Source organism: Peromyscus californicus, unplaced genomic scaffold, assembly GCF_007827085.1.
Source record: "Peromyscus californicus insignis strain IS unplaced genomic scaffold, ASM782708v3 Scaffold_19__1_contigs__length_69161282, whole genome shotgun sequence".
In the NCBI taxonomy this organism is placed as follows: domain Eukaryota; kingdom Metazoa; phylum Chordata; class Mammalia; order Rodentia; family Cricetidae; genus Peromyscus; species Peromyscus californicus.
In genome coordinates this window covers 5,974,386-5,994,956 of record NW_026294491.1, presented here as the reverse complement: position 1 = coordinate 5,994,956, position 20,571 = coordinate 5,974,386, and the positions used below count along the sequence as shown (strand labels likewise).

Below are 20,571 nucleotides of genomic sequence, written 5' to 3'. Positions count from 1 at the left end.
GTGATGCACTCTCATGGCTCCCCATGCCAGACTTATTCTAGGCATGTGCTCAGAAGACCTGCGGAGCCCCAGACCCCTTGTTCTCATGGGTGTGTGCTCAACATTTAATCGGACTCTGGCAAGTTCCTGTTGCATAGAGCCCCTGCCCGCAGCCGGAGCATGGAGCCGGAGCTGGACTGAAGCCTGTCGATGAAGGTGGCCTTTTCAAGCGCTCTACATCGGAGGCAGCGTGCCCAGAGTCATTTTCACAGTGGGAATGGACATGGCGCCATTCTGCCACCAGCTTTACTTGAGGAGAGCTGCACTCTACAGAGCCCCTGTCCTCATGAGCTCTCAGAAGCAACCCTTTCTCTCCAGCCTCAGGCAAGCTAGCCAGTCCCCAGCACAGCCCACTCCTCGTTCTGAGGCGGGCACAGACACTGTGTGAGTCTGTGAGACAGAAATGAACACGGAGTGCACATCCAATGCCCAGCACCCAGCAGGAGCCTGGCAGAGCTCCCACCACGGTGAGTGTGTTTGCAAGTAAGAAAGGAAGGCAGGTTGGAGCAGCTCAGCAAAAGCACCGCTTGGTCCCTAACCCTCGATGATCCACATCCTTCCTCAGGAGGTGCAGAAGGCAGAAAGTTCTACTTGTCGCTAGCTGGAGATCCAGCTTCCCCGCGTGAGGCCAGCGCAGGCCTTCACAGTGTAAATGTGTGTTTTGACTGAAAGCTGTTCACTGACTTTAATTCGGGTTGTTTGATGAGCATACGTGGAGGTGTCATTTAGTGGAGCACGGACACCAGTGGCTACCCCACTGAAGAAAATACTTCCCCCACCAGCAACCATTAAGTGCCATAGTTCCTCAGGGTGGGTGGTCTCACGAGCCCCTCCTCACTTATGATGGAATGATGCTGGCTGCATCTTGTGAAGGCAGCCACGAGTATCTTTAATGTGAATGTTTCCAGAAACAGCCAAATTCTTGTATGTCAGAAATCTGTGAGAGAAAATGTCAGTTGTGTAAGTTGTGCATAAATATTCAGACAGAATTGTTCACTGTGGTACTGGAAATCGGTATTCAACTGTATGGCGATAAATAAACATGGTGTTTCCAGTCAGTTTAAAAATAAACTCCCACAAACAAGAAATTCTTATCATACAAGGTTCCCTTCCTCTGATTTCCCAGATAATTTGGGAAATCTTTTCATAACTTCTTCAAATGTACACAGATAGCATTCAAAAGCAACCAATCTAAGAGGCGATTTTTATGACGAAAAAAGTCAGGCTTTAAGGAATGACATTATGATTTCATAAAATCAGCTTAAACCAGTAAAGTTTTTTTCCCCAAAACATTTTCTAAAACCTATCCTGGATTCTAAAGGTTTCTGAAGAAAGTTCTAAAAAAAATGTGGACAAATGAGATTAATACCACAACAAACAAACAAACAAACAAAAAGCTGGGGGGGTGGCACACCCCTTTAATCCCAGCACTTTAGAGGCAGAGACAGGTGAATTTTCTGTGAGTTCTAGGACAGCCGGGCGGTTACACAGAGAAACCCTGTCTCAACCCCCACAAACAAACAAACAAACAGGGCTTGGGCAGGTTGGCCAGGTGGATCAGGGTACAAGTGCTTACCAGGCAAGCCTGACCGACCCCAAGTTCAATCCTTAGTCAAAAGGAGAGAACCGACTCCTCAGAGTTGTCCCCTGTCCTCCACAATTGTGAGTGCTACGGTACACATGTGCCTGTGCTCACACACACACATACATACATGATGTACACAATACTAATAAGTAATATTTTTTTCAAAATTTTAAGGGGGGTTGGGAGTCTAGCTCAGTGGAAAGTTCTAGCCTAGACTGTTCAAGCCCTGGGCTTAATCTCCAGCATGGAGGAGGAGAAAGAGAAGACAGGACTCACTCCCCCAAACTTCCCTGAGAAATATCCTTCTGTTCTTTCTCAAAATGTGGGTCTGAAGTGATCCCATACTATACTTTTTTCAAAGGAGGCTCCTCTGCAGTCTACAAGACTGGAGTTCCTCTGCTGCATCATTGCTAAAGTGTCTCCTGACACACTGCATTAATGTAAGCAGGGTGGGAGTGACAAACACCGGCCCAGGAGGGTGACAGCAGTGAGGACCTGGTGAGAGGTGCCTACCAAAGGCGGAGATCCCAGGGGAGGAGGCCCGCAAGAGAGAGCGGTCGACCCTTCTGTGACCGTCCATCCTAACATCATGTCCTAATGGTAGAGGATTTGAATTTGGCTCCACCAGACATGTTTCTCTGGCAAGTTTAACTTTCCTGAGCCTCAGTTTTCCTGTCTGCAAAATATGGAAAACACAACTCATCCCCCAGGCTTAGCAAGAGCTGAATGAAGGAAGCCAATATTGGGAAGATTCCAATAAATCCCTTTCCATCAAACATCATCAAGAAAAGTGGATCTCAGGCTGGGCACAGTGGCTCGCCCATAATCCCAGCATTGTTGGGGCTGAGGCCAGCCTGAGACACAAATCAAGTTCTAGGACAGGGTCAGCAGTATGAGACCATCTCAAACAAAACAAACAAAGAGAACACCCATCTCCTGAGCAGGAAGCAGCCTTCTACCTGGGAAGGGTTTGTCTTCCTCTCCACCTTGCAGGGGAACGGCCTTATTCTCTGGCATATACTTCTTGGTAATGGGCAAGGACATCAGGCGAATGTGATGGATGAGTGAGCGCCAGGTGTGAGCTCCCGAAAGCACCGGCTCAGGTGCTAACGAGCTAAAAGGTTGAATTACAAAGTAGGCAGTGAACAAGATTAATCCCAGAGTTAGGAGAACCTAGAAGGAAAGACAAGAGTGACATCAAGAATTGCCCCAACAAGAAAGTTCCACAACGCTGAAGAGAAAAACAGGCCTCTGGTGCTATTTCCAGGGTACCTAGAACTAGCCCACTCTCATAAAGGAGCCATTTGCTTGCACCTCCAAAGGCATTTAAAACTTGAGCTCTATGAGCCCTGTAAGGCTCCCCGAGCTTCCATCCCACAACCAGGAGTTGTGCCACTACACACACACACACACACACACACACACACACACGGATTTCACTTAATGCCGGTCGACCACACAATCACATTTCCTAGTGACAGACAGCAAGAACAATGCTGCTTATGCTAGAAAAACCCCGTTCAGTATGGGAAGCAGTCATAGTAACTGGAGGGAGCTGAAGCACCTGAGCGAGGGTCTCCAAGCAACACCTTACCTTATACAGGGCTAAGAGGAGAGGGTACTGGGGTGGTCCCCTTTGAGGTTCATTCTTCTCCAGTAGCTGTCTGATAAATTTTTCGATCGCTTTTTCTGACATTCCACACTGATGGCCTGTCTGTCTCACCAAATCAACAGTCTCTGAAAGCTTGTCATAGATGCTGATCTCATTAGCAGCAAGATCCATGTCTTCCAAAAGGAAATCCCTGAGAACAAAGTAAAATGAGTTTCTTTTCTTTTTTTTTTTTTTCCTTCTTTCTTTTTTTTGAGACAGGGTTTCTCTGTGTAGCCCTGGCTGTCCTAGAACTCAACTCTGTAGACCAGGCTGGTCTCGAACTCACAGAGATTTGCTTGCCTCTGCTTCCTGAGTGCTGTGATTAAAGGTGGGCGCCACCACCGCCCAGCAAATGACAGTTTCTTTAAAGTCCTTCCTGTTCAAGGCTACTTCCTTTCAACAATGTTTCTGGACCCTCTGAGACAACAAATTTTGTGTTTTTACTCCCAAACCACATCAGACCAATACTTCTACCAAACACAACGAGCATGTAAAGACAATGTCAAACTGTTGTATGTACAACACTTTTAAATTATTAATTATTATTTTGTTTTCTGTTTTGAGACCATATATCTTGCTATGCTGCTCAGGGTGTTAAGATTTCTTGGGCTTGAGTGATTTTCTTGACTCAGTCTCTCCAATGCTGAGATTACAGTCTCAGGCCACTGCATCCAGTTTATGCATGACTCGTAAAATGTCATTTAACTAGGCTGTGCGTGGTAATGCATACCTTTAATCCCAGCACTCAGGAGGTAGCAAAAAGTGGATCTGTGTGAGTTCCAAGCCAGCCTGATCTATAGAGTTCCAGGCCAGCCAGGGCTACATAGTTAGATCCAGACTCAAAAAAAAATTTTTTTAATTAAATACGTTTAATATTTTCTCATATAGGAGTAACAGTGCTTAGGATTTTTCTTCCCTTAAAAGCAGAGGGTCCTCTTATTTGCCTGCTTCAGTCTCAAAGTGCTTCTAACCTTGCAAAGCTCTTGACATGGAGCATGTGGATTCTTCAGTAACAAGATGCTGCACCTGTAGGGTAGATCAAGTCAAGCAGCTCCATGGAGAAGCAGTGGCCTGACATGTCACCACTCAGGGCACAAGTGAGCGCAGCTCCTTTTCCGCAATGTGCATCCTGCCTGCCGTGGGCATCTTCTGTTTGGTCTCCTTTCTGTCTAAACACCTGGTCCGCTGCTCTGAACATAGCCTGCACATCAGAATCACTGCAGAGTTGTTACAAGGCTGCCCAACCTGCCCCTCTTGCGGGCTGCTATGTTCATGCCACACCAGCAGGCAGAGTCCACAGTGAGCTTATGAAGCTCTACTCCTCACCACATCTGACTTCAGAACGCAGCCACCCCACGGGATGGGCAGTGGTGGCTCACTGTGATTCTGATCTGTATTCCTCTCAAGGTTAGTGATGCTGAGCTTCTTCTCGGGTGCTTATAGGCCATTTAGATCCCCCTTCTGCAGGAAGGGCTGTCCTTTGTACATTTCTATTGGGCCATCTCATTATTGGTCTACAGGAATTCTCAGTGTGCTCTGTCCTGGACAGCAGGCCCTTATCAGACATTGCAAATAATCCCTTCAAACATCCAAGCTTGCCCTCTTCCTGTTGGCGGTACTAGGGTTGAACCAAAGGCTCAGCTCCATTTCATTTTCCTTCATTCTTCCTCTTGAAAAAAAAAAAGTCCTGGGCAGTGGTGGCGCACACCTTTAATCCCAGCACTCGGGAGGCAGAGACAGGCAGATCTCTGTGAGTTCAAGGCCAGCCTGGTCTACAGAGCAAGATCCAGGATAGGCACCAAAACTACACTGAGAAACCCTGTCTCAAAAAAACCCCCCAAAATTGTTTATTTATTTATTAAGAAAGAGGTCTGGGGGGGGGATTTAGCTCAGTGGTAGAGCACTTGCCTAGCAAGCACAAGGCCCTGGGCTTGGTCCTCAGCTCTGAAAAACAACAACAACAACAACAAAAAAAAGAGATCTCATGTCGCCCAGCCTGGCCTTAAACTTGATGTGTAGCAAAGGCCTTCCTTGAACTTCTAATCCTTTGCTGTGCACCACCATACCAGGTTCTATGACTTCCTTTTTGGACCTTTTCTCTTTTTTTAAGTTACATATATGTGCATGAGTGCAGGTATGTGCACATGTGTGTGGTTACTGTAGAGGGAAGTTTAGCACTGCACAGGCTGGGTGCTAGGAACTGAATGTGGACCCTCTGTGAGAGTCCTCCCCCACTCCAACTCCATTCTCTGGATGGCATCTTTGCACCACAGCTTTCAAACTGCACAAGTTCAACTTCTCCCTCTGCCACTTGTGCTTCTGCAGCATACCGAAGACACCAGTGCCTAGTGCAGTCTCACAGAGGGTTTTTGTTGTTTTTTAAATAATTTATTTCAAGTTTATCTTATGTGCATTGGTGTGGAAGTGTCAGATCCCCTGGAATTTGAGTTACAGACAGTTGTGAGCTGCCATGTGAGTGCTGGGAATTGAACTCAGGTCCTCTGGATGAGCAGCCAGCGCTCCCAACCTCTGAGCCATCTCTCCAGCCCCTCACAGAGGGTTTTTAATTTTTAATTTTTAAAGGTTATTTTATGTATATCGGTGTAGAGCTGCATACCCCTGTGTGTATGGTGCACTCGGAGGCCAGAGGAGGCATCAGATCCCCTGGTATGGAAGTTACAGATAGCTGTGAGCCACTATGTGGGTTCTGGGAATGGAACCCAGGTCCTCTGGAAGAGAAGTTAGTGCTCTTAACCACTGAGTCATTTCTGCAACCACACAAAGGTTTCTCTTTATGTTTTCTTCTAACAGTTTTATTATTTATTTAATTTTATTATTATTTTGTTCCTGTTTTTGAGACAGGGTTTCTTTGTATTCTTGGGTATTCTTGAACTAGCTCTGTAGACCAGGCTGGCCTCAAACTCACAGAGATCCACCTGCCTCTGCCTCCGAGTGCTGGGATTAAAGGCGTGCGCCACCTCCGCCAGGCTCTAAGAGCGTTATAATTTTAGCTTATATACATTTCGTTTTCTGAACCACCTTAAATTTATTTTTGTGTGATATAAATAAGGATCCAACTTCATTCTCTTATAATGGATACCCCTTCAGTCCCTTACCACAGGTTGAAGACATATATATATACAGTGTGTGTGTATATATGTATATGTGTTATGCGATGCTGGAGACTGAACCCAGGGTCTCAGGTATGCTAGGCAAGCACTCTACCACTGATTTTCCTGTCTCAGACTTTTGATTGCTTTTAATCTTAGTACATAGAATGCTGAGGCAGGAAGATTAAGATTTATGGTCAATCTGGGATTGGCTACACATCAAATCCCAGACCAGTTTGGGCTATCTAGAGAAACCCTGTTTTATTGTTTGTTTGCTTTTAACGGAACACACATGTACCATTTAAGTTTTGAAGTTAGAATCATTTTGGGAATGAAGTGTGTGAAATAAGAGCTGAAAAAAAAATCAGTAAACTACTAATGGGCATATAAAATAGTGCAGGTACTGTGGAAAAACAGCTGTCAGTTTTTACAAGTTAGACCATGAATTAACATGTCTACCCACAGGTATGTACCCAAGAGAACTCAAAACATATGTCCACACAAATACTGAAAGACAAATGTTAGCATCGGCATTATTCGTAACAGTCCTAAACCAGAAGTAATCCAATGAAGTAATGAATGCAGGAACAAAATGTGATGCATTCACTTACGGAATATCACAGGCCAATCAAAAGTGATGGCGTCCTAATACAAGTTATGTGGCCAGCCTTGAAAACACTGTGATGCGTGGAAGACAATCACGAAGACCACCCAAGAGCAGGCGAGTCTACAAGACAAGGAGTAGACTAATGCTTGCCTAGAGAGAAGAGTGGAGAGAACAGAGAGTAACTGGCAGTAGTTAGGGGCCCTCTCTCTGCAGAGTGACAAAGTGTCCTCATCTTAAACAGCAATGACGGTTATACAAATTGTGAGCAGAAACTGTGCTTTTCAAGTGGGTGAACTTTGTGACATATAAATTATATCTTTTTTTTTTAAGGTTTATTTATTTATTATGTATACAGTGTTCTGCTTGCATGTATGCCAGCATGCCAGAAGAGGGCACCAGATCGCATTATAGATGGTTGTGAGCCACCATGTGGTTGCTGGGAATTGAACTCGGGACCTCTGGAAGATCAGCCAGTGCTCTTAACCTCTGAGCCATCTCTCCAGCCCCCAAATTATATCTTAATAAAGGGCTAGTGCATGTTTACGGATTTGAATTTACCCCTATTGTGGCATTTATTATTCTACACTGTGTTCTATTTCCTACTGCCCAGACACTGGCCTCTGAGGTCTATGAGGGCAGGACACACACGTACATATTACCAGAGGTCAATGTCTGGTGCATATAATAAAGATTTGCATATACTTGGTGACAAAGAGAATGATAAACTGGCTGAAGATCACCAAAACAAGTTATAAGAAGTATTCTTTTACAAGTCTATGGGTCTGGGGATGTGGCTCAGTTGGCAGAGTGCTTGGCTAACATCCATGAGGCCCTAGCTTCAATCCTTAGCACTGAGTAAATGTGGACATGGTGACACACATCTCTTAAGGTGGAAGCAGGGGGACCAGGAGTTCACACAAAGTCCAGGCTGCCTGAAACAGCCCTGGAAGGCCTGGAACCCTGTCTCCGCCTGGGATCAAAGGCATGTATCAGGGCTGCAGTGACAGCTTGGTGGTTAAAAGCACTGGCTTCTCCTCCAGAGGAGCTGGGTTTGATTCACAGCACCACAGTGGCTCACCACTATCAGAAGCTCCAGTACCAGGGGATCTGATGCGCTGTCTGGCCTCTGAGGACACTGCAAGCATACAGGGCACAGACACACATGCAGACAAAACACCCACACACTAAAAAATGAAATTTTAAAAATAAAGGTATTTTAAAGGCATTCACCATGCCCAGCCCTCCAATAGATTCTCTTACTGCATGTGTTCCCTGCTGTAAACTACTAGTTAGCATGTGCAGACTAGAACAATCATCACAAGTTACCCAGTTCAATGCTTTAAGTTCTGGGTAAGGAGAAGATGCATCTGAAGCCAGTCAGCTGCACCTGAGCTTCACCTGGACCTCACTCCTTCCATAAAACTACTCTAGATGAGCAATCAGGAGGGGCCAGAAAGCGTCAAGAGCCACTCCAAGGACAAACCAAACAAATGCAGATGTAGTGTTTCCAAGCCAGGTATCGGTGGCACAAGCCTTGTGATTCTAGCACAAGTGGGAGGGGTTGGGGGGCTGAGGATATAGCTCAGTCGGCAGAAAGCCCTGGGGTCCAGTACTGTAAGAAATAGCACTTGGAGCGGGGTGGCGGTGGCGCACGCCTTTAATCCCAGCACTCGGGAGGCAGAGCCAGGCGGATCTCTGTGAGTTTGAGGCCAGCCTGGGCTACAGGGTAAGTTCCAGGAAAGGAGCAAAGCTACATAGAGAAACCCTGTCTTGAAAAACAAAACAAACAAACAAACAAAAGAAATAGCACTTGGCAGGTACAGGCAGGAGGATCAGAAGTTCAAGGCCAACCTGGAATACATAAAATCCTCTTCCTCCCCCAAACAAAACAGGCACATTTCCAAAGAACAATAAGGTAGGTTATCTCTGTAATGATTGTGTAATCATAAAAATCCTACTGCTACTCTTTCTTTAAATTTATTTTATTATGTATACAGTGTTCTGCCTGCATGTATGCCTACACCACCAGAAGAGGGCACCAGATCCCATTACAGATGGCTGTGAAGCACCGTTGGGTGCTGGGAATTGAACTCAGGACCTCTAGAAGAGAAGCCACTGCTCTTAACCTGAGCCATCTCTCCAGCTCTCTACTGCTCTTCTTAGGGAGCATCACTGGGCACGAAAAGAATGAGAGCTGTGTAGGGAAGACAGCTATGGTGAGCCACGGCACTCCAGTGACTGCTGCAGGAAACACACGGTGAGGGTCGGGGGGTCAGAACAGTGGTGGCAAGAACAGGGCGCTGCTGTGGGATGGTCTGTATGTCAAATGTGTTGCTGATTGGTCAATGAATAAATCACTGATTGGTCAGTGGCCAGGCAGGAAGTATAGGCGGGACTAACAGAGAGGAGAATTGAGAGAACAGGAAGCTGGGTGGGGAGAGACACTGCCAGCCGCCATCAGGACAAGGAAGATGTAAAGTACCGGTAAACCACAAGCCACGTGGCAAGGTATAGATTTATGGAAATGGATTAATTTAAGCTGTAAGAACAGCTAGCAAGAAGCCTGCCACGGCCATACAGTTTGCAACCAATATAAGTCTCTGTGTTTACTTGGTTGGGTCTGAGCGGCTGTGGGACTGGCGGGTGGCAGAAATTTGTCCTGACTGTGGGCAAGGCAGGAAAACTCTAGCTACAGGGCGCGGGGCTCAATCCCCAGCACACATTCAAAAGGTAACAAAATGATAATACCGTATGATCCTTTTGTGACTAGTCATTCCAGAAACAGCAATTTCCTGTTTAAACTGGAGACTTTAAAAATTACCATACTGAGGGAATATCAGTAGTTGGATATAATGTTATTAGAGGACAACAACAAGCGTGCCCATTTAAACACATGAAACACAGAGTCACAGCTAAGCACTGAGCACGAGAAGAATGAGTGAAACCAGCTGAGGCTTGATGACAAGACAGTCCATTTACCTCCAGAAAGAGGGTCCAGCCTGGCAGGGAGGAGCTGTGTCTCGGAGGGAAGTTTGGAAGAATGAGCTTGACTCTTTAACAGTGGTTTAACTCTGCAAGGGCACAGCAGGGTCACCGGGGAGTCAGGAAACCAAGGCTTCTGTCCCACCCTTGACATACAGTCATCCTCCGTTAGCGATGGGGGAGATGTTTCCAGACCCCCAGTGCAAGCCTGAAACCACATTGTACTCAACCGTTAGACACACCAGGCTTTCCTCAAGCACACTTACGAGTAAGTTTAATTTATAAATGAAGCACAGTGAAATAACAAAAATAACTAATGAAGAAATAGAACAATAACACACTCTAATAAAAAGTCAGATGAATTTAGTCTCACTCTTTAAATGTCTTGTACTTACCCTTCTTACGATGTTGTGATAGGCTAATAAATGCCTACACAAATCACGTGAGGTGAAGGACACAGGCATTGGGGGTTAAGACACTGCTACGTTCCTAACAAGTAGGTGGCAGGCACAGATAGGCACAGGAACACTGGACAACTAATGACTGCCCAGGCAGGTCAGTGGGAGAGGTCCACCTGCTACTCAGAAGGGCACACTGAAAACGTACGCACTGCTGATTGCCGGCACTAAAGCCGGATACGGGAGACTATGGTATTGAGTTCCTTACAACTCTGGGAGTGGGACTCAACAAAATGCTTTCAAGCCTCTTCCCTGCTGATTAAAGGCACACTCTGGGGCCAGGAGTCTAACTCAGCAGAGAGCCTTGGTTCAATCCCCAGCACTGGAAAATGAATGGAAGTAACAAAGGCAGCTACTTCAGGAGAGCAGTTCTCACCCAAGAGTGATTCTGCTCTTGGGGGGCATCTGGTGATGTCTGAAGGGTTTCTTCCCCATCTTTGTTCTCAAAATTGGAAGAGTCCTATTGGCATCTCGTGGGTAAGGAGCCCAGACAGTCCTCCACAATGAAGAATGGTCCTGCTCAAAGCAAAAAGAGCTGAGCCTGGCTTTCAAGAGAGGCCTGCCAGGGGTGAGCCAGGGTGCTGGTTCACAGTGGAGGGAGACTTCGGGAACAGAAGTAGGGCAGCTCTTATGAGATGTTCCCCACAACTCCACCCAGGCCTCAGTCTCTGTGGAAACAGCATGGGAGCATGGCTCATGGAACTGCTGGGACTGAACCTGTCAGCAGAAAGTTTGTGAAAGAACTGAACGTGGTGGCATTATCAGTTCCAGGCCATTCTCAGCTATATGAGTTCAAGACCATCTTGGACTATGTAAGATCCTGATTCAAAAAACAAACAGGGGCTGGAGAGATGGCTTAGCAATTAAGAACACTTGCTGCTCTTGAGAGAACCTGGGTTTGGTTCCCAGCATCCACATCATGGCTCACAACCAGCTATAACTCCAATTCCAGGGAATCTATACCCTCTTCTGACCTCTTCAGGCACTACATGCATAAGGTATGTGTGTATACAATATATATTGTATTGTATATTGCACATTGTATATATGTTATATTGTATATTGTACATATATTATATACATATATACAGTAAGTACATTTTATATAAAAGTCAAACAAGTTTGTGGAAAGCAGAAAAGAGGCTAAGAGAGCAAAATGAATGTAACTGTCACTTGGCACTAGCCAGTCCAGTGACATGACATGTCCTGAACACTGACATGAACAGCTTTGGCTGACCAGCAACTCTAAGACACAATACTGATCCAACGACGTTTTAGCTAGGAAGCATATATCCCAGCTGCCAACAATGAGAACAATCTGCAGAGAAATTCCTTCTCCTGTTTGGTTCCCTAGTTAGCTGTGGGGTGTGCTGTACACTCTTCATGAATACATTCCATTCAGGGTCATTCCAAGGTTCTCGTGACTGAAGACATTCTACTAAAGAGAATAATGCATCCATCAGATTCCAATTAAAAACTACCAAGAGCCAGGTGTAGTGGTGTATGATTTTAATCCCAGCACTTGGGAGACAGAGGCAGGTGAATCTCTGTGAGTTCAAGGCCAGCCTGGTCTACATAGTTGAGTTCCAGGACTGCCAGGACTACACAGAGAGACCCTGTCTCAAAGTAAATAAACAAACAAATAAAAACACAAACAAAACAAACAAAAATTACCAAGAAAAACTGAACATATTTAAGGGGAAAGAACTGATAAAACATTAAAATGATTTATGTGGTTCAAAACAGTAATTTAAAACTGTAAGTACTTAAAATTTCTAACACTGTAAATTTTCACTGTTGGTAAGCAGGAAAACAGAAAATACCATGAAGTGTTGGAAATAACACAGATTGTTAGCATTGAGCAATCCTACATGTGGACATATATTCAAAGAAAGTGAGGCGTAGTTTCTGAGAAGACATCTGCTCCCCCAAGCTCACTGCAGCACTCTTTACAATAACCCAGACAGAAGCAACCCCAAGTCCACTCACAGGTTAGTGGACTAGTTTACACTAGTTAAAGAAAAGGTGGCTATAAATACAATGGGAAACTAGTCTTCGCAAAGGAAATGGTGAGTGAAGTCACACAGAACACTAATTATATGGTACCACTACAGGACTAATGGACACTAGATATACACAGAACCAGCCATGAAATGGCAGTTGTAGGGGCTAGGGAAACCCAAGAAAAATGAGCCAAAGATGAGACAGTTCTAGGAGGCTACCAAGATGGCTCAGGTGGTAAAGCGGCTTGCTGCCAAGCCTGACAACCAAACATGGTGGAAAGAGAGCGCCAACTCCGAAGGTTGTCCTCTCACCTCTACACATGCTCCATGGCAGGTGTACACACATTACACACACAAAATAAATAAATATAATAAGGTTTCAGTTGTAAAAGAAAATAATTTATAGAGATCTAACCATATAGCAGAGTGCCTAGAGTTAATACTATAGTCTACACTAAAAATATGCTTAAAGGGGCTTTTTTGAGACAGGGTCTCTCTGTGTAGTTTTGGAGCCTGTCCTGGATCTCACTCTGTAGACCAGGCTGGCCTCGAACTCACAGAGATCTGCCTGGCTCTGCCTCCCCAGTGCTGGGGTTAAAGGCATGAGCCACCACAGCCCTAAAGGGGCTTTTGAACATAGCAGTGATTGAGCATTTGCCTAGCACACAGAAGGCCCTGGGTTTAATCCTCAAGTCAGAAACAAAACAAAATAACGGGGCTGGGGAGATGGCTCTGAAGGCAAGAACGTTTGCTATGCAAACCTCAAGAGCCAAGCTCAAGCTCTGAAACCCATAGGAAGAAAAGGTGCCAGATACAGTGGTAGGCACCCTATGAGCACTGTCATCCCAGCACTCCTGTGGGCAGATGGAGGCAGGGCTAGCCTGCTTAGCACAGTGGCTGCCTCCAGAGAAGAAGGAAACCGACTCCCAAAAAGCCACCCTCTGACCCCCACACGTGCTCCCCGACATGTGTGCATCCGCACTCACTAGTACACTAGATAAATCTTGGAAAATAAAGTGTTTTTTTAATGCTAAGATAGATCTTGCAAATAATGGGGCAAGAGGAAACTTGCTGAGACGAGGGGCAGGCAAGGCTGTGTGGCAGTTTCAGTGTCTACTTCTCTCCAGCCCCACCAGGCTGCGTACCTTAAGTATACACAGCTTTCTGTTTGTTGACTAGACTCCAGGCATGGTGGTGCATGCCTATAAACCCAGCAGAGGCAGGGGGATCTCTGAGTTCAAGGATAGCCGAGTTTACATAGAGAGTTCCAGGACAGCCAGGGCTACACAGAGAGACCTTGCCTCAAATAAACAAAAAACAAAAAACCAAAAAAAAAAAAAAAAAAAAAACCCAAACAACCCAGAAACAAAAAACGAAGTGTGTGTGTTGGAGGGAATAGTTTAACACTACAAAAAAATTACAAACAAGGAAACGACTTTTTTTTTATATTCTATCATGTGATCTAATGACCCTCTTTCTATGCATCCGCCTGGCAAGACCTGAGTTTTTTTAAGTGCTTCTGCACTCTTCCTAACTTGAGAGAAAACAGCCCACCCCATGGATGCACCCTTAATTCTTTATTTTCCCCCAAACTTCTTATTGTGAAGGATTTCAAACTTCTAGAAACAAAAAGAACAATGAACATCTACTCGGCGCTCACTTAGACCGTCTGTTGTCAACACTGTCCACACCCTCTGTTTGTTCTGATCAGAATCATCAGAAATTAACTGTGACACACCATTCAATTACCTCTAGATATTCACCATCCCATAATAAGAATTTCCTATGTAACAGTTAGCATGCTCCATTATCATTTCCACTAAAACTAATTTCCTAACGTTACCTACTATTGGGTATGTAGTCAAATGTCTCTCTCTCTGTCTCTCTCTCTCTCTCTCTCTCTCTCTCTCTCACACACACACACACACACACACACACACACACACACACACACACACACCCTGTACACTTTTCACAAATCCAAGCGCTAACTACTGAACCTCACTGCTGGCTCTCATCTATTCAGTACAGAACACTCCTAGTTTCACTATCTTCTGACCTGCAGCAGAAATCTGCACATCTTTAAACTTACTTCTGTCTACTCCAAGCCTTGTTTTTTCCTGTTTCTACTCCTTAAACATCTGTCCCCTCCCTCCAGAGGGCAGACGGCCCCACTTACTGCCTCTTCCTCAGGCCTCCATTCCTCCTCCGTTAACCTGCTGAATCATATTCCTGCACGCTCACTTGGCCAATTTGGCTCTTCTCACTAGTCAGTCACCAGTGGTTTTCCTGGAGCCAAGTCCAAAGGGTGTTTTCAGTGACTGCTTTATCTGACCTCTGCTAAGCACCTGCCATTCCTACCCGTTTCCCCCAAGTCCTCTCAACCTCGGCCTACCTGTCGTGTCCTCACACCGGAAGTTAACACTCACCAGTTGTCCCTGACCTTCTCATTCCCTCCACTGCGTCAACCACGCCTATTAAGGATCCCCAAATCCTTTTCAGTCCACAACTCTCTATGGAGCCCAAGAGCCACCCACATATGTGCCCAAACTGGGCACTGTGGAAGGTGTCTGTCCATCCTGAACTTGACTTCCCTGTCAGCCCTCTCCCCCATCACTTTCCCTTCTTAAATGTTTACTTGATTTTGTGTACATGCACACACACGGAAGACATGGGGTCAGGTCGGGCCTCCCACAGATAGGTCCCAGAGATCAAGCTCAGGTCATGGGACTTTAATCCCGACACTCAGGTCCCGCTGAGGCAGGAAGATCTCTGCAAGTCTGAGATCAGCTTCATCTACAAAGGATTATAAAATGGAGATTTTAATCTAAAAGAAAGTGAGTAATTAACAACAAAAAGAACATTTCTACTGTGGGCCATCCCGAGATAGTCTGTCTGAATTCCCAGGCCTCTTCTCAGTCTGACCTTTTTCTTGTTCACAGCTTATTTTCTGGAGCCAAGTGGGTCAGGGTTAGGCACCCTTCAAGACGCCTGCTGCTCTTCTGAGGCACAGCATGGTTGCTAAGGACACAGGAGCTGGGAAAGGCTGGATCCATCTAGCTTCTTCCACTTATGGACAAGCTCCTTAAATCTCACAATTTTTCACTTACAAAACAGGGATAATGAGCCAGATGTGGGGTGCACATCTATAATTCTAGCACTTAGGAATTAGAGTCAGCTACAAAGCAAATCTGAGGTTAGCCTGGGTTACATGAGACCCTATCTCAAAAATAAAGGGGGGGGGCTAATTATAGCTACTCCAACTGAGGACTATACAATGGTATATGTGCAATATTTGTTCCAATATCTAAGTAAACTCAATACTTAATGATAATTGTTATAAGATGAAGTCTAACTACTTACCACAGCCCTTTTTGATCTGGTCACCACCTACTTGGTCCGTCTCATTCTCCAGTAACCCTTTCTCATCTTCTCCTGTTTCACAGCTCTCTGCCTTTGTAGACATCATTTCCTCTCCCTAAAAAGCCTATCTTCCAGTGCTTTGTCTAAAAAATTCACATGCTAAGCTCTCAACCTGGAGTTCATCATTTGAACCTCATACAACTTTATCACTCTGTGCTGCCTCCTCATCTCCCTCCCTCCTACACTGTGAGCTCTTCAGGTCAGGTAAGGGGAGAGAAACGCAGATTGCAGAGATGGTTCAGTGATCAAGCACACTTACTGATATTTCAGAGGACCTGGGTTTGGTTCTCAGCACCCACAGGACAACTCACAACTGCCTATGACTAACACACACACACACATTCCAGAGAACCTGGCACCCTCTTCTGGCCTCCTGCACACATGTGGTGTACATACACACACTCACAATCACACACACATAGGAATTAAAAAATAATAACTTGGGGCTGGGGAGATAACTCAGCGGTTAAGAGCACTGGCAGCCCTTCCAGAGGATCTGGGTTCAACTCCCAGGACCGACATGGCAGCTCACAACTGTCTGTAACTACAGTTTCAGAGGTTCCAACATACTCATACAGATATACATGAAAGTCAAACACCAATGCACATAATAACAATAACTTTAAAAAAGATTTTTTTTAATGGAGAAACTAACAACACAAAAACTAAGCCTAAATACAGAAGTTCACTTCAGTTACGGAACCCAACAGAGGAACAAGTTCACAAAAAGGACCCACTGAGGCCTGTTCCCAATCCTACCTCCTGGTGTGCTCACCCACTTCTTCTGAAATGCACCGGCCTGGTGAGGGCCAGTGAGCAGCAGGCTTGGAAGCCAGTACCTGGTGTGTTACAGAGTAGATGGGGAGGACAGGGACTCAAACTGTGTCACAGAACATGTCTCAAGGCAGAAAAGGCAGTTTCAATGCAGACCAACGGATAAATGGAGAAAATGTGGGCTGCCGAGATGGCTCAGTGATGATGGGTGATTACTGCTGTTTCAGAGGACCCGGGTTAGGTTCTTTCTGGTACACAAGTCAGAGTCTGTGACTACTCAGCAAGAGTGCAAGGCACCATAGGTGAACTTTACACACACACACACACACACACACACACACACACACACACACACACGTTTGGACTCTATATCTGTATAGATGGGGTCTTAGGGTGGGGTTTTTTGTTTTTTAAGATATGGTTTCATGTAGTCTAGGCTGGCCTTGAACTTCTGATTTTCCTGCCTCTATCTCCCAAGCCCTAGGATTAAAGGCATTCATTACCAAACCTGACTTAAGTATTTAATCCGTTTTGTTTCCTTTCAGTACTGAGGACTGAACATAGTCTTATGTATACTAGTCCAGCACTTTACCCCAATTCCTTGCATGTTCTTAAGAGAGAAATTAAAATATCTTCAAGTTAACCAAATGAGAGAGACATGTCTATAAAAAGTTCTACCTGGGAACTACCAAACGAGCAGTGAGAAGGACTGGAATACTAAGTATGCAGTAGTCCGGACTGCCAAGTGCATGGTAACTAATGGAACACTCAATGCCAAGGCTGTGCAGGCTTTCAGATCTTAGAGTGTGCTGTTGCGGTCAAGCTGTGTGCCCTGCTCTATGTTACTACATGCTGCGTGCCACAGCGTGTAGTGCCCTAAGTGACTCCATGTTCAGTGAAAACGCAGAGGCAGGAAGACTGCACTCCCTGCGTATATGGCACCCCTACCTGTCAACACCTCTCACAAGGCACAGACTGATAAGTCACTTACTTCTAAAAGTAAAAAACATAACCTTTTTCACCTATAAACTTATCACAGTAGCCAGATGCGGCTGCACGGGCCTTTCATCCCTGCGCTTGCGAGGCAGAGGCAGGCCTGGTCTACACAGTGAGTTCTAGACCACCCATCCAGGAAAAACAAAACAAAAGCCAACCAACCAACCTATCAAAATAAACTGGCACCCTATGAGCGCTAAGTGTACTGAATTCATACCAGAAAAATCATCCCCAAGAACTTATCAGATACACTAGACTGAGGCAAAGATCCAGCACCGTAACTTGGACCCCATGAAGAGGATGGCTGTAACACTGTAATGGCAACAGCCCCTCTGACTGGTTATTTGACTGAGTGTGTTCCCTAAGAACTGACAGAGAACTCCTAACTATCCCTAACTATGCCTCCCGCCCCCACGTAGATGTGGCCACCTCTCTGTCCTTCTTTGCCAAAGCTCACCTCCATGGCCAGGGCCTCCCCCAGCTCTGAGACCCTCGCGTCTTATCTGAGCACTCATCTTTCTCTTCACATCTGTGACATTCTCTTATGCCTCACCAACGGCCCCTTTACCCCCTGCGTAGTCATTCAATAACCCACAGAGAGAGAGAACCACTGTGGATGTGTAGTGTCACGTGAGAGTTAATAGTCCCCCAAGGAAGCCTGGAATAAAATAACCTATTTTTGGCAACGGCCAGCGGTCAAGGGAAATCTCCCGGTTCTTGGCCAAACTGCAGCCAACGGAACCCAGCTTGTGAGTCTGTTCTTCGATACGTTTTGACACTGCGAAAAAAGGACAAACGTGTCCCTTCGTGTTTCTAACACAGCATACTCACGACATGTGGCCTGCAAAGTTAAGTCTTAGCATGCGATGGAACACCAGGCAGGGGATTTTCTGGCACTGACAGGCGCTTGCAAAGAGCTCTTTTACTGAGGTCAGTACACCAAGACACGCTCCTTTCTGAAATCTGAGACGCCGGGTTTATCACACTAAGGCCACGTTTAAAACATCATCAACACCAGCAACTCCTCCTGCTTAACAACTAGGGGAGGATGTCGGAGCAGGGGCCGGGGATGGACTCTGGTGATGCTCAGGGAGCCGTGCCGAGGGTGGCCGGCGGGGTCAGGGCTTTCGGACACGGCCGCGCCGCCTGCGGACCGAGTTCCAGCAGGGTCTCCTCCTCGGGGGGGGGGGCGTCTACCCCGAGGGAGCGGCCGGGGGATGTCGTCAGTGGGCAGAACGCGGGAGGCTCCCGCAGCGGGGCGGGAGCGGAGGGGGAAGGGGGCGGCGGCGGCGGCGGCGAGGAGGGGCGGCGCGAGGCTGCGGAGGCCGCGGAGGGCAGCCGGCCTCCCCCCTCCCGGCCTCGGGCCCCAGTCACTCACATGCGGGCCCGCGCCCTCTCGGGCTCCTCCCGCCTCGGGGACACCAGTCGCCGGGCGAGGAGGATGGGCCAACAACTTCCTGCTTCCGGCAGCGCGACCCGGAAGCGGTCCTCACGGCCGCGAGCCGGGCCGCGAACACAAAGGGAAACCTCGGCTTCGCGCCCCGCGCTCCAAAACAGATCCCGCGAGGTCGCGGCGCGCGGGGGGCGGGGGGGGAACTCTCGCGGTATCTGGAAAGCGTGTGCTCTTGCGCCCCCTGGCGTCCACCTCGCACTACTGCTCCTTCTCAGAACTGGAATTATTATTATTATTTTTTTTTTTTTTGGCCCAGCCTCGTAGACCTAAATCACTTTTACTGGTTTGTATCTATTACCCCGCTGATTCTGTGGCAGGCATTACTAAGCGCTGCACTCTTACGAAACTGCTTCAACAATTCTATCGTAACATAAACAGTCTCACAACACTTAACCTTGGAGCAGCCAAGCAAGTTTATGAAGCTGGTTAACTACTGGAGATGTCTCTCACCGATAGGGAGTGGCAGTCACCATTGGACGCCAGATTCCTCGGTCCGAATTGTCTGTCACGTTAGAACTTTTTTTTCAAAAAAAAAAAAAAAGATGTATTTTTACTCATTTTACTTATGTGCGTGTGTGTCTCCATGTAGGTATGTGCATGGAGTGCATGCGCCCATCCTCAGAAGCCAGAGGCCCTGGATCCCCTGCAACTGGATTAACAGACAGTTGTGAGCAGAATGATGTTGGTTCTGGGAACTCAAATTCTTTGGAAGAGCAGAGTCCAGGAGCTCTTAACAGCTGAGCCATCTCTCCAGCCCCTGTGTCAGCGTTTAACTGATTTCTACACGGGACCTGCAGACAAAAACCGGGGCTAGTGAAGCAGGGTAAACCAGAAAAGGGGACTGAAGACTCAGGGCCATCAGGCCACACTCTGCTCTCGCCCCCACGCCGCCACAGACAATTAAATCTCCTCTTTCTCCTGACACCTGTTCCCTTAGCTGACATACTGAGACTGTCGGAACTGCCTTTTTTTTTCACCCTTTGAAATTATACCTGCACGAGCTCGAGAGATGGCTCAGCAGTTACGAAACCCTGGCTGCTCCTGCAGAGGACTGGGGTTCAGTTCTCAGCACCCACATAACATCCAAAAACTGTCTGTTATTCCGGTTCCAGGGTATCTGATGCCCCCTCTCACTTCCATGAGCACCAGGCACACATGTGATGTGCATACATGCATGCCGGCAAAACATTCATACACGTGAAAATAAATAAATCCGAAACAAAATTCAACTCCAGTTCCACTATGAACTAGAAAGAATTTGGGTTAATTTAACAATTTTAATTCATGTTAGCACTTCCTTCGAAGGCAGTTTGGTACCAAGGAAACTATAAAAGCACAAGCACATGTAGACAGTACACACGTGTGCAGAGACAAAGCGCAGTGCACTAAAGTAATCCTTACTCCTAAATCGGCACTTTTTAAACAATCCGAGTTTTCCTAGAATCCTGGTAGAGAACTAAGCGTAGAAACGTGAACTTGGAGCCTGAGCT

General features: G+C 46.4%; 1 protein-coding gene across 6 annotated transcripts in view; it reads right to left on the bottom strand.

Moving 5' to 3' along the window:
- The window catches only part of CUNH6orf89 (chromosome unknown C6orf89 homolog), a 34,319-nt gene extending 15,148 nt beyond the window's left edge, over positions 1 to 19,171 (bottom strand). The window contains exons 1-5 of one of the 6 annotated variants that reach the window (XM_052744463.1): positions 19,007 to 19,171; positions 9,972 to 10,182; positions 6,997 to 7,142; positions 3,219 to 3,426; positions 2,584 to 2,797 (exon numbers count right to left, since the gene is read on the bottom strand). In XM_052744463.1, the coding sequence (XP_052600423.1) occupies positions 2,584 to 2,797; positions 3,219 to 3,407 (403 nt within the window). In that variant the 5' untranslated portion in view covers positions 3,408 to 3,426; positions 6,997 to 7,142; positions 9,972 to 10,182; positions 19,007 to 19,171. The remainder of the gene's footprint in view (positions 1 to 2,583; positions 2,798 to 3,218; positions 3,427 to 6,996; positions 7,143 to 9,971; positions 10,183 to 19,006) is intronic. The other 5 variants (XM_052744464.1, XM_052744465.1, XM_052744467.1 and 2 more) reach the window with 5 other exon arrangements.
- Between the last annotated feature and the right edge of the window lie 1,400 nt (positions 19,172 to 20,571).